Source organism: Anneissia japonica, unplaced genomic scaffold (genome assembly GCF_011630105.1).
Source record: "Anneissia japonica isolate Jap-2015-1 unplaced genomic scaffold, ASM1163010v1 scaffold287879_len466271_cov187, whole genome shotgun sequence".
NCBI lineage: Eukaryota > Metazoa > Echinodermata > Crinoidea > Comatulida > Comatulidae > Anneissia > Anneissia japonica.
In genome coordinates, this window is record NW_022706284.1 from 326724 (window position 1) to 340110 (window position 13387).

The 13387-nt window shown below is 35.2% G+C and overlaps 1 protein-coding gene across 1 annotated transcript in view; it reads right to left on the bottom strand.

Moving 5' to 3' along the window:
* Positions 1–13387, bottom strand: part of LOC117106096 (integrin beta-like protein C) — a 73603-nt gene that overhangs the window by 19052 nt on the left and 41164 nt on the right. The window contains exons 5-6 of the mRNA XM_033247433.1: positions 6486–6757; positions 5896–6057 (exon numbers count right to left, since the gene is read on the bottom strand). Of these exons, the coding sequence (XP_033103324.1) occupies positions 5896–6057; positions 6486–6757 (434 nt within the window). The remainder of the gene's footprint in view (positions 1–5895; positions 6058–6485; positions 6758–13387) is intronic.

Consider the following 13387-nt stretch of genomic DNA (forward strand, 5'->3'; position numbering starts at 1 on the left):
ATGATGACATAATTAATGTCGAAATATTGAATCCCAACACGATGGCGTGTATTTCAATACTTGGAGTATGTATTATACTTTCTTATCTGAGATTAATCAGTGGACCTTTCGGTTTTAGGTACCTACATATGGTTCTACAAAATAACGTTTTTATAACCAAACTGTAACATTATTATAGCGTTCTTATAACGTAATAGGTAATTCAGATGTTGGGCAGAGATACCACCGGTATGTTGCTATGAAATAAGATGTAGGCCTACTCTGAACTGAATGGCTGTACAGGGCTCTTTCGTTAGAACCTGGGTCATTTATGCAGTTCATTTCAACGATTTTCAGGCATCTCTTTGGCTTAAAAATCACATTGCCGCCAAAAAGTGTGTGTGGGTGGGGGGGCACACACCATAAAGATGGTGGGGGGGGGGACGACATGTCCCCGTCCTCCCCCATGATCTGCGCCCATGAGAAAAGGAATAGTACATTTTATTCATGCTTCGAACTCAGCAAGAAAAAAATATAATACGATAATCGAACCCAAATAAATTTGAAACTAAAAACATGATACAGAAGCCTAAAACGCCCAAAACAACTGTGGACAAAATGATTCAGGCCTGGCCAAAACAACCTGAATCTGTCTTAGGGCCAAAGCCAACCTGACACAACTAGGCCTGCAGTACACAACTTTGGCTTTTATAAAGCCTTTTTGGGGTCAGTACATTAGGGTATGGGGTTTTTGTTTGCGCTTTATCGCTATTCTTTCTTTTTTGCCCGCCCGCTATGTTCTGTCAACTAAACTATCTTTAACCGCGGTCGGATACAGGGTCTTTCGCGCCCTGTTGTTATTAGGCACTTAGCGCATTTTTATCTTGGGCACATTTGAGGTGGGTTAAGGGTGATAAGGTTTAAGAAACGCCAGAGTCTGTGCTGGTATGTTGGAGGCGAAGGACGTCTCGTATTATAGTGCTCTCAGTAGAGTCACTAAGATTGTACCTTTGTTGATCATTGGTGAGTTCTTATTTGTATTTTAAAACGTTCTTTATCGTTAATTAGTTTAAACCAATGTTATTTCAGATTAAGTTGTTAAGAAAGAATATATAAAACTATGATTTTAATGTATGATGATTTGTTAATGTAAACTGCATCATCTTTGTGTAATTCGGAATACCATATAGGCCTACCAAATGAGTGATTTAACTCACGAAATATTAACTGAAAACAACTTGTGATTTATACATAAACGTGTTTAATTTAAAGTCTTGAAACTGTATTATTAGTACAGTATTACCGTGTAGGTAAAGTGATGCTCCTTTGTTCAATTTAATCATAAGTTTATCTAATGTTACATAATACGGTGCATCATGTAACGAGCATTATGTGTACCACGTGTTTCTGATAAGCCTAGTCACGGTCGATGACTTGTTCGTTGTCATCGAACATGTAAACAATATGGCGGCGACATGTAAACAATATGGCGGCGCCCATGAGTTTGGCGTAGTGTGACGATCTTCAACTTGTTGTTGAGATCTATATTATTTTTGTTATGTTTTATCTTATATTTTATTAATGTTCATTGCTATGTTTATAAGTTTGTGCTGGTTTATATCAACTTGCTCTTGTTTTTACAGTATGTTGAATTTCGAATAATCTTTACGGTGGGATATTTATCCTACAGTTAAGAGACTTGTTGAGATTCTCGACAAGGGTGGATTTCGCTTAACCAAGTGGTTAAGCAATGACAGGTCGGTATTAGATAGCATAGAAAGTCTGAACGAGCTCCTTCTGTACTAATTTCTTTAGATGAATTGCCAACAGAACGGACTCTAGGTGTGTGCTGGAATGCTGAAGAAGACCAATTTACATTCCAGACGTCGCTCAGGGAAAAGCCAACTAACAGGAGAGGATTGCTCTCAGTGACAAGTTCGATTTACGACCCGCTAGGCTTTGCGGCTCCTTTAGTATTAGTGGCCAGATCTCTTTTGCAAGAAGTCTGTAAAAGAGGGGAAACTGGGACGAACCACTGACGGACGATAAGGCTAGAAGATGGCAAGAATGGCTCAATCATGTGTCATGCCTTTCTGAGGTTAGAGTAAAACGATGGTTGAAACTGGACAGTGCGGTGGATAGTCAGCTCCACATCTTCTGTGATGCGTCCGAAAAGGGATACGCGGCTGTAGCGTACCTTAGAACACAGTCATCTAATGGCGATATATCGTGTGAGTATGTTGTTGGGAAGGCCAGGGTGACTCCCTTAACTAGCGGCAACCCTCGACAGCACAGTCAGGAGAGAATTGAGTTACGCCTTAGGTGAGTCGACCTTTTGGAGCGACTCGATGATAGTTATTAACTACATAAGGAACGAAGATAGGCGATTTAAAACGTTTGTTGCCAACAGGATAGCCAGGATCCGCAGCGTGTCTAAACCTGAACAATGGAGGCACGTAGGTAGTAAAGACAACCCAGCTGACGAAGGATCACGTGGAACATACTTTATGAGTAAGTGGCTAAATGGTCCAGAGATCCTAATCAAAAATCCTTCCCACTGGCCCGCATCTAAGTTTGACGATGTAGATATGTCTACAGATCCAGAAGCCAAAAGGTCCTTAGTTATTTATCAAATAACTACTAATCAGGTAAATCTCGAAGAAGACCTGATAGCAAACCTGGTAGGTAAGTGTTCTCGATGGGCAAGATTAGTTAGAATTCTAGGCTGGATTTTAAGATTTAGAAATTCCATTAAGGATAGGGTACAAAAGCGACCTACAGTAACAAGCAATTTGCTCGTCTCGGAAATCAAGGAAAGTGAAAACATGATTTTGTCATGGAAACAGAGACGATCATTTCCGAATTGGCAACAAGATTCTAGACTCAAAACTTTAAGACCCATTCTTCTAGGGAATCTCCTTAGAGTGGAAGGTAGGTTAGATAACTCTCAAATAAACTTTGAAGCCAAACATCCAGTAATTCTCCCTCACCGATTAAATGTAGCTAGGCTGCTTATAGAACACTATCATGAAGGCGCAGGGCACAAAGGATGGTCTGCAACTTTAAACACTCTCCGTGAGAGATATTGTATAATAATAGGTAAGTCTGCAGTCAAAGGACTTCTAAAGGATTGTGTTACTTGCAGGAAACACCATGCAAGACTAGTGCAACAGTTGATGGCCTCATTGCCGGAAGAGCGAGTAACAGCAGACAAACCGCCATTTACCTTTACTGGATTAGACTACTTTGGTCCGATTGAAGTTAAACAGGGTCGTTCTAAGGTTAAACGTTATGGGTGTATATTTACTTGTCTGCTAACAAGAGCGGTACACTTTGAAGTAGCCGACACAGTCGATACAGACTCTTTCATCAATGCTTATCGTAGGTTTGTTGCCAGAAGAGGAGATCCCGAAAAGATCTTTAGCGATAATGGTACAAACTTTGTAGCGGGTGAACGGGAGCTGAGAGAAGCATTGGCCAAAATGAATCAAAGCCTTATGGAAGAAACTTTACATACACGTGGATGTGAATGGATCTTTAATCCCCCTTCTGCTAGCCATTTTGGAGGAGCGACTTATTCGATCGGTTAGGAGAATCTTGTTTAGTATTTTAAGGCAACAGTCAATCAAAAGTGTTGCACACCGTGTTAGTTGAGGCCGAAGACATTCTTAACTCCAGACCCTTAACAGATATTTCATCTAACCCAAATGATGATAAACCTTTAACCCCAAATCACTTGCTTCTAATAAGACAGGGTTCAAGCGCCCCTGTAGGCAATGTAGAGACATATGGAAAAAGAAGATGGCTGCAGGTGCAGTATCTAGCATCCTTGTTTTGGTCACGCTGGAAAAAAGAATACCTTCCTTTGCTACAGAAGCGACATAAGTGGAAAACACCAAGGGAGAACGTAGCAGTGGATGACATCGTATTACTTACAGATTTAAAGTCTTGAAACTATATTATTAGTACAGTATTACCGTGTAGGTAAAGTGATGCTCCTTTGTTCAATTTAATCATAAGTTTATCTAATGTTACATAATACGGTGCATCGTGTAAAGGCCAACTCAGACAGCGTCGGCCGACGCAGCCCGACGCGATTTGTTGTCGCGTCGAGTCTGTGTGAGTTGAACGCAGACGCGATGGTGTGCGTCGGGGGCAGTCGCGTAGTAGAATATTAAACGTGTTTAATATTTCTCACGACGGCTTAAGACTGTCCCCGACGATAAATCGGGTCGGGCTGCGTCGTACGACGCTGTCTGAGTTGGCCTTAACGAGCATTATGTGTACCACATGTAAACAATATGGCGGCGCCCATGAGTTTGGCGTAGTGTGACGATCTTCAACTTGTTGTTGAGATCTATATTATTTTGGTTATGTTTTATCTTATATTTTATTAATATTCATTGCTATGTTTATAAGTTTGTGCTGGTTTATATCAGCTTGCTCTTGCTTTTCGAATAATCTTTACGGTGAGATATTTATCCTACAGGTATGATTTATAGTAGGAAAGGCACAAGCTTTCATTGTAGACTTGAGTAGTCGAGTTATCCGGTCTAGAGCGGCCACAGTCACGTAAGCATCTTATTAATCATATTCGATTTAATGATTATTTGTTATACCATGATAAGTGTTATAATTATTTAAATGTGTATTAATTACCTGCAGTTTTAATATCTGAGGTCATAAACCATACATTGTTTTACAGGATATGCATATCTGAATAATGAACTATAATTTGATATTCAATATACTATAGTTAATTTGGAGATTCGTTGTTATTAATGATACCGATGTTTTATATGATCATTTACAAGTTTATTAATTGTTTATGTAATGTTTTTTACAAATGGTATTCATTATTCCTTTAGTCACTAGACGTACAGGTAGATGAAAAGTAGTGAAGTTAAAACCACGAGACAGAAAACAATAAATGAATTAGAACCAGAACTTTGTTCGTCTGAGTCGTTTGTGTGACGTATTAAACCCGGTGACACCCCCAGAATGTGTGAATTGGTTTTACGCATTCTACAGTTTTTGTTGTTTTAAACGAATAATAACATCATGGCCTTCACAAAAATCTGGTTTGTTAATACAGTACATTTGAAAAGAGCTTTTTAATAATACATAACCGTTACGATAAATCGAAATGCAATACATTTCTTCAAACATAATCTGCTAAGAGGGTACAAGAGGAATTTTAGAATTATTTTTGTTAGTTGTCCAATCAGTCAATGTGTTCGCATTCCAAAATGAATATAGTGACCAATTCATGCAGCAGTTTCCTATATTGTACGACTAGGCGTATAGTCTTATTCAAATAAACGTTTATGACCTTGTAAAGTTGAAAAAATTAGTGTTTCTGAATACGAATCGATGTTTTCCCTACCTAACATGTAGTACTGAATACTCAGTACGTTTCCAAATGCTTGCTAAAAAATCTGGCAAGTGATTCGGGAGACACCAGGCTAGTTATCTGGAGGTCGTGATTTCGATTCCAACCCGAATCACTTTTTTTCGCAAGCATTTGGGCCGGGAACGTACTGAGTATTCAGTAATATAACGCGTCAGCTAAGGCAAACATCAATTCGTATTATTTCTCCTGACGCAAAAAAAAAAAAAAAAAGCTATCGGGTTAGTGTTTCTGCATATACTATTTATTTACCTCGCTACTATCTCCGATTTCAAAGCATGTAAGTGGCACCAGTTTTATATGTTGGGTGTTTCGCATTTGGATAAACAAAGTGCATATTTTACCGGCTATAATTTGAATTTGTATTTTTTGTATAGTTTGTGTTTGAGTGCATCCTTAATAATCATCACGAAAATACTGCGTAAAAATAGGCGTTCCGGAAAAATATCCACTGTTTTAAATATTGTTTTTACATAGTTAATATTGATTTGTAAACTTTCTCTTACCCTTCTGTGTTTTCAGCAGTAAAGCAAAGTATATTCTCTCCTTCTTGTTGCTTAGTAGGTGTCCATGTTAGATTTACGTAAAACAATCGATTATCACTTTGCACTTGGCCAACTTCTGATTTTGAAAATCCAAACGGTGAGACGGTGACAATTTCAGATATCCTATGTGTAAAATATAGAATAAAAATAACTGGTAATAACATAATTACATAAGTTATATGTTTATATCTTCAAACATTACATTATGCTTTAGAATAATTTATTGCACTCTTAAGGCCATAATGAATCCTTAAATTTGTTAATATTTTAGAATCTAAACAAATGTAGGCCTAGTATATGTAATTTGTAACACCAGAAAATTTTAGTTGTAAATAGGAGTTTGTGCGTGTATCACCTGATGTTTCAGTAAATAGAACCATATTATGGTGTTTTTGTCTTTTGTTACCGTACTTTAGGTAAATCTATCAATCGTACAAATTTAATAACGAAATAACGATTATGTTGTACTTTTTATATGTTCAGAGTTATAGATCTCATTTTTACCTCTCTACATAAAATCCATTATGACTATGATTAAAAAAATTACTAACCCAGATCCATCCATTCCACTGTCCGCAACAATTGCTTGAAGATAAGTCTCGTTTTCTGGAACTGCGATACATGCTCCGTCTTTCGGTGTTGGATCAACGAAGTATGGTGCACTACTACAAGGCATAATATTACTGTAAACATCTACTAAAAATTGAAGAGGTATTTGACTCAACGGTAAAGTAGACAATGGACTTCCAAAATCCTCAATCATCAGTGCCACAGCATACCATCCTGTCTGATACTTGGCCTGATATGTAATGGTGCATGTAGCCTGTGAAATAAAATAGTAAGTATACTATATGGAATATCGCTCCTGAATACATAATACTTTGTAATACCATATTATTGTTATCGGGCACTACAACAACATTAGCAGCAGTAAAAGTAGCATAGCGATAGCAACAACAACAATGTTTTATTTATTTTAGGCATACAATACATGCACCGAGGATTGTCAATACAGAATAACATAACTGTTCTACAGGTAGATGACGATTATTTTTGCAAGACAAACATACACACACGATACTTTACACAAACTAAATCTCAGTTATGAGGTTTAGGGAGTGGAGTTATTTTGGTCGTGAGGAGAAAATCCTGCAACACTAACAGGAATTGAATTAGGTCCATGGGATCTATCCGTCTGTCCATTCGTTCATTCATTCGTTCATTCGTTCATTCGTTCATTCATTCATTCATTCAGTCATTCATTCATTCATTCATTCATTCATTCAGAGACAAACTTCTGTATTAGTAGCATCCTTTTAAAAGGAATGTGCATCCAAGGAAAAATAAAACAAAACATTAAATTAAAAAACTTAACTAAAAATATTCAGATATACATTTTAAACAGATTAGAAGAACAGCGGTGCAGAAAAGAAACAGAAATTAATGAGCAGTGTGCATTAAATAAGCGGTACAAAAAGTAAGGTATGGAGTTAATTATTTCGTCGCGACATTTCCTTTTTTATGCCCTCTATGAAATCTATCAAAAAAATTTTCAATTCTTCTGCTAAGAAATAGATTTCAACAGCTCAAAATGTATAGTTTAGTTATATTATCTGGTCTGTGATGTTAGGACTTTGAATGATCATCAAATTATATATAGCTTTTGTTTAATATTTTCTTCAATGCATAGAAACTTATGGATGTCTTCATCCGCATACACATTACTTAACATACTATTCATACTATCATTTTCATTCCAGGTTAAAATTCTGGCATTTAATGGTAAGGTATTTGATCTGAGTTCGAATACCCTACCATACTATTCAAATAACAATACACTGTACCAACAATATCAATAATAACAAGATAATCTAAGATTACAAACTCTCGCCCTGTTAGGCCTTAACTATGTAGTACAAAAATAATTGCATTTTATGTGCAGTACATTGTAGCCTTTTCACCAATATAATTACAAATATTTTAAAAATTCAAAAATTCGCATTCTGATTTCAATGGGCAATACATTCGTAGGAAAGGCATGTAAAATTTTTCATTATTTTCACATTTATTATTAGACCTAATATGACATACCTCCTACTCCGGCCCACGTGGCCTAACCAAACGAGGCCTAGCATCGTAGACCTCGCGTGGCAAGCCCATTAAACAGGCGAGTTTGCATGCCGGCCGGACCGCTTCTAGTCTGCCTGTCAGAATTTGACACGCCCCTACTCTGGCCCACAGTCGGTCCGCTCGGCCTAGCATGACATAAACATTCTAAAAAATCTGCATCTTACTTTGGTGATGATCCAGAATAGGCTGTGAATATGAGCAGGGAACAGTTAAACACTGTTAAACACCTTTCAAATGGAAACTCTCAGACCAGATATTCCTAAAACTTGTTATCAACTGATCTTTATGAAACTTTCTGGAAAATTTAAGCAGGTTACAAGAACGAAATTATAAAATGTTGATCAGGGTCTTTAGAAGTACGGTTTTGAATGAATGAGGACCAATTAACGGGTAGTTAAACTTTTCTATAAACGCAATTTGCGTTTTCTAAAACGTTTCTAGCCAGATGCAGCTAGGTTAAACGCAGGGTCGGCTCACGCACTACTTATTAGTCTATATCACTCTCCTATTACGAATACAGCTACAGTTCGAGTTTCACTGACGTCGAGTTAGTTTCTATGTTTTTTTTAAATTCATATGTTTTTTTTAAATATGATTTTAGTCTTGCTTTTTTATGTTTTACTATACAATTACCTACCGTCAACGATATTTTAATTAGATTTTCTCTGTATGTGTATATGTTAGTAGCCTCTTGCCTACAGTTTTAGTACACCAATAAAAAAGGGATGTTCAAAACCTATATAGATATTTCAAAAACTGATCAAATGGTTCAAAATTAACATTTGTTGAAGGGTTTGTCATGGTCTAAGAAAAGCATAACTGTTTGGTGACACTCCGGTGAAGGGTGTGAATGTGGGGACTCTTAAAGTGGGGTAGTAGACCTAACAATTTCAAATACATTTGCTTTCAATACGAAAAGATTATTTTGAATTGTATACAGGGGAGAATTATGATGTGGGAGGATTTATGCACTCTTAGATTATAATTTTTTTAAATGATTTTTAACTTTTAATTCCAACATCAGTTCTCAATATGGCAATGAGGAGAAGCCTTATGCTTTGTTTTACAGACATAGTAAGTCTAGTTTGTATTATTATTATTATTATTGTATAATAACACTAACTGCTAATATTGACGACGACGACCACCACCACCACCAACACGGCGGCGATGACAACGACGATGATAATAACGACAATAATGATAATGATCATAATAATAATAACGATGATAACTACACTTATTATGTCTGTTTGTAAAGCAGAACAAAGTCATTTCCTTATTGCTATAATGAGAGGTGATTGTCACAAAAATGTAATCATTTGTTTACTAGACCGTTACAAACTAATATAGAAAGTTTCATTTAGACCCATTTAGATAAGTTATTCGGTAAGAGATATTTAGGTGTGGGCCGTCAGTCATGAATTCGAATTCAACGAAGACGGACGTTTTGGGTCGGAGCTCCCGCTAGGCCCTGTTAATGTAAGGACTTTCAAATTTAGTGTGGTCTTACGATGCACAGTGGGCCAGGGCGAAGTCAAAGTGTGCCAAAAGTCCATTTTGGTGACTATGGCTTTTACACCTTTTTTCACATGATTGAAGAAGGGTATACCCTGGTGAATCTATCCTGAAAATATTTTACATTTAAATGAATTTTAAGGGTGGTATTTTTCAACAAATGTCGGAAATTTCTCTATAAATATTTCAAATGCTATAATTGAATTATATCAAAACACGTTTTTTTTTCTTACAGAAAATTTGGAATTACTTCAAAATGTACACGTTTCTGGTATACAAATATATGTTTTGGTTTAAATTTGAAGTTTGCATCAATTATAAATCGTTGTTTAAACAACAGAAAAAAAATATTTAAAAATCTATTTTTAGAAAAGTAGGAGAGAATGTTTAGATTTATGTGGATTCATGCTTTAATTTTTACATCACCATCTTCAGTATAGCCTTAGCTTTATGATGGTACCAAATTTAGCTGCTAGGATTTGCAACTTCGCGAGGTAGACGCATTTTACCAGTCTTGCTTTCGTACATTTGAGACACAATTTAATTAGAGCATGCAAACCGCAATCAGTAGGAACCGTACGAGCGTCTACTCAACCAATTCATGCAAAGCGTGGAAAAAAACTCCAAAAATTTCTAATATTCCGTTGCTGTTTAGAATACTTTATTAAATTTTGAGCACTCTAATAATCCAAATATCTTATATCATAATGAACATGCTATCTACAAGCAGGCCTATATCTAGGCGTCAATTGTTTTTAACTTTATTCAAAGACATCCGAGACTTCCTGTTTTAACTTAAGGACAGGTGAGCTACTACGCGAGTAGTAACGACCTTCCCAACAAACAATACTACGTTATTGTCGTGGGTCGAGGACGTCAAAGAATGAAACTTGGACAATGTACGCGTTTTAGGCGTTTATTGAACAGAAATTTAAAATAATTTTAAAACGAAACAAAAACCCCTGAAATAACAGAGAAATATAAAATAAGTATAAGTAAATTAATTAAATTGGAATCTCAATAACATTGATCTCATCTATCTTATCATTAATCGATCATTTAACATCAATAACATCTTTATAATGCAAATGTTACTATCTCCTTAACCCAATTCCTGGTTACAACTCATAATACGCATCTTCCGATAAACGTGTTAATGTTAAAACTGGTCCAACCGTCAGAACTATATCATCTAATCCTCATATGTTAACTCTTTATCATAAAATATTTTCATTATTTCTTACAAATTAAATCAACATAAACATTGCAAAATTACTGTAATCTTTAATACAGTGTTTAGCTTTTACTTAAACCACTTATAAAAATATATTTATCTTCAATTCACAACGATACCTGTAATGCTCTGTCCTCGTTGGTAACGTGTCAATAGAACCTCATTATAAAGCACATATTGTCACTGCAAATAACCTAATAAATGAACACATTACAATATAATGCCTGTAATGACGAAATTATGGATCACTTACATCATCTTATTAGTACTAAACATTATATTCACATGACTACATTACAGTTACATACAATCAGTGATTATCTTACTTATCTACTTAATATTCATATTATACAAATGACGAAACAGTAAATATCATCGTCGTAAACAAGATTAATTATCGAATACAACAAGCATGGTCAACTTATACTTCACTAATTATTACCGTGGGCGCAGCCATCTTTGTTAACATTAGAGCGCCCTCTATAGCACAAGAGTTAATGACAGCTACTCATATGGAAAAGCTTATCAACAAGAGAGCATGGTTTGTTGCAGTGGAACCACGCTGTGATTACAGATGCTAATCTACCAGCTGACCGAACAAGGAAAGCACACTTAAAATTAAAAGTGCAAGATAATATCGCATTAAATCTTCAAATAGTCTAGAACGGTAACTGTAAATAGACTGAATAAAGAGAGACAGCTTAAAGTGTCGTGTTTGTTTTCCTTTATTGTGACAGCTTCACGCCCGTACGCGATTTTTTTCCCGTACGAAACATTTGCATGAAACTCCACTCGGGCCGTCTCGAATTGATTCGGCTCGAGTTTGATATACGAACAAGAGCAGGCACTTCGCAATGTCGTGACGCTCGAGTATTCTATTACCTTTACTGTACTGTTCTTTATCTACCTACGGCAGGCCTATAACATCTTACCGATTTATGGGATGTAGGCTACGTCTGTAACTAACTGTGAGCTTCTTGTATGTTTGTTATCAAATTACTACAACACCAGCTATAGTACCCCCTTCTATAGTAGTACCAGTGGTAAATAGGTACATCTATCAAAGGCAGAGCAAAAGAGGCTAAATAATGGGCCTAGGGGCCTATACCTTCAATCTTATTAGAACTCTATATTTCAAGATCAATTTTCATTTTATATTTTTGAATATTCTACTATATTGTTTTCTTTTACTATTACTTTTTGATAGTTAACCACAGTAGTATACCCAATTTTGCTTTTTTTTTTCTTTTCATTTTATATTTTTAAATATTCTACTATACTGTTTTTTTTACTGTTACTTACTGTTTGTTAATTACCGCAGCAGTGAACTCTATTTTGCTTTGCTTCAATCGCAATAGAACTCTCTAATTCAGGGTATAAATGTTTTTTTCTCCTTCCCTCTTTCCTCTTTCCTTTTTTTCCCTTTTTAATTTTCTTTTTTGAATTTTATATTTTTAATTTTTTTACTATATTGTTTCTTTTACCATTATTTACTGCTTGTTTATGAAGTTCAACAACAGTGAATCCTATTTTTTCTTTCCATTGTTTATATCAATAGACTCAATATTTCCAAGAAAAAAAAATAAATATGTTTTTTTCATTCCTTTCTTTATTTTTCCCCTTTAGTGTATATTTTTTCCCCTTTATTCTTTTTACTATTCTTAATTGTTTCAATTTGTTTCTTAAAAGCATGTTTGATAATAGGAATAAATTAAATTTACAGTATATATGGGAAGGGACTACACCCATTTTATGTTACTGTTTGATCCTAAACCTCAGCTGTAAACACAATTTCTTCTTTCCACGGTCCATATCAATTGAATACTTCAAAATATTTCCCCCCCCCCCTTTTTTTTTGAATAGTATTTATTATATTCCCCTATTTTTTTTCATCTTCTTTTCTAATTTAACATTTATATATTTATGTATATATATATATATATATATATTTTTTTTCTTTTACTTATTTAAAAAAAAAAATTATTACTTAATAATCACACATAATGTTACTCCATTTGTCAGTCCAGTTATGAAGTGCTTTTCGATTGCTTTTTCAAGTCGAAGCCTTCGTTTTAAACTCTTTAGTGTTGGCACTTCCTTTCTGCAGCGACAGGTGTATAAATAATATTTAGCTTGCAAAATAATATAGCTAGTACTGAGACAAACGCAGTCACCAAGACAAACAATCTTTAGAGTTAAGGTTTTTTTGTTTCTTAGTAAAATTTAATTTACTTTTTTTCCAGAAGTTTTCTGTAATTTTACAATTCCAAAAAAAATGTGTAATTGTCTCAGGCTCTAAATGACAAAGGGTGCAAACATTTGAATTTATTATTTTAGTTTTAAAAAGAAAATCATTTAAGGGCAGTAATCTATGTACAATCCTATATTGGAAATATCTGATTCTAGTAGATTTCAGACATCTGTTAGGGTTTAAATAGATTTCTGGCCAGTCTAAATCAAAATCATTGAACATCCTTTCCCATTTGCTTTTAGCAACTGGGTTTTTAAATACTGTATTTTTACTTTGATAAGAATCAAGTTTGCATACTTTAGAGGTTTGCATCATTTCAT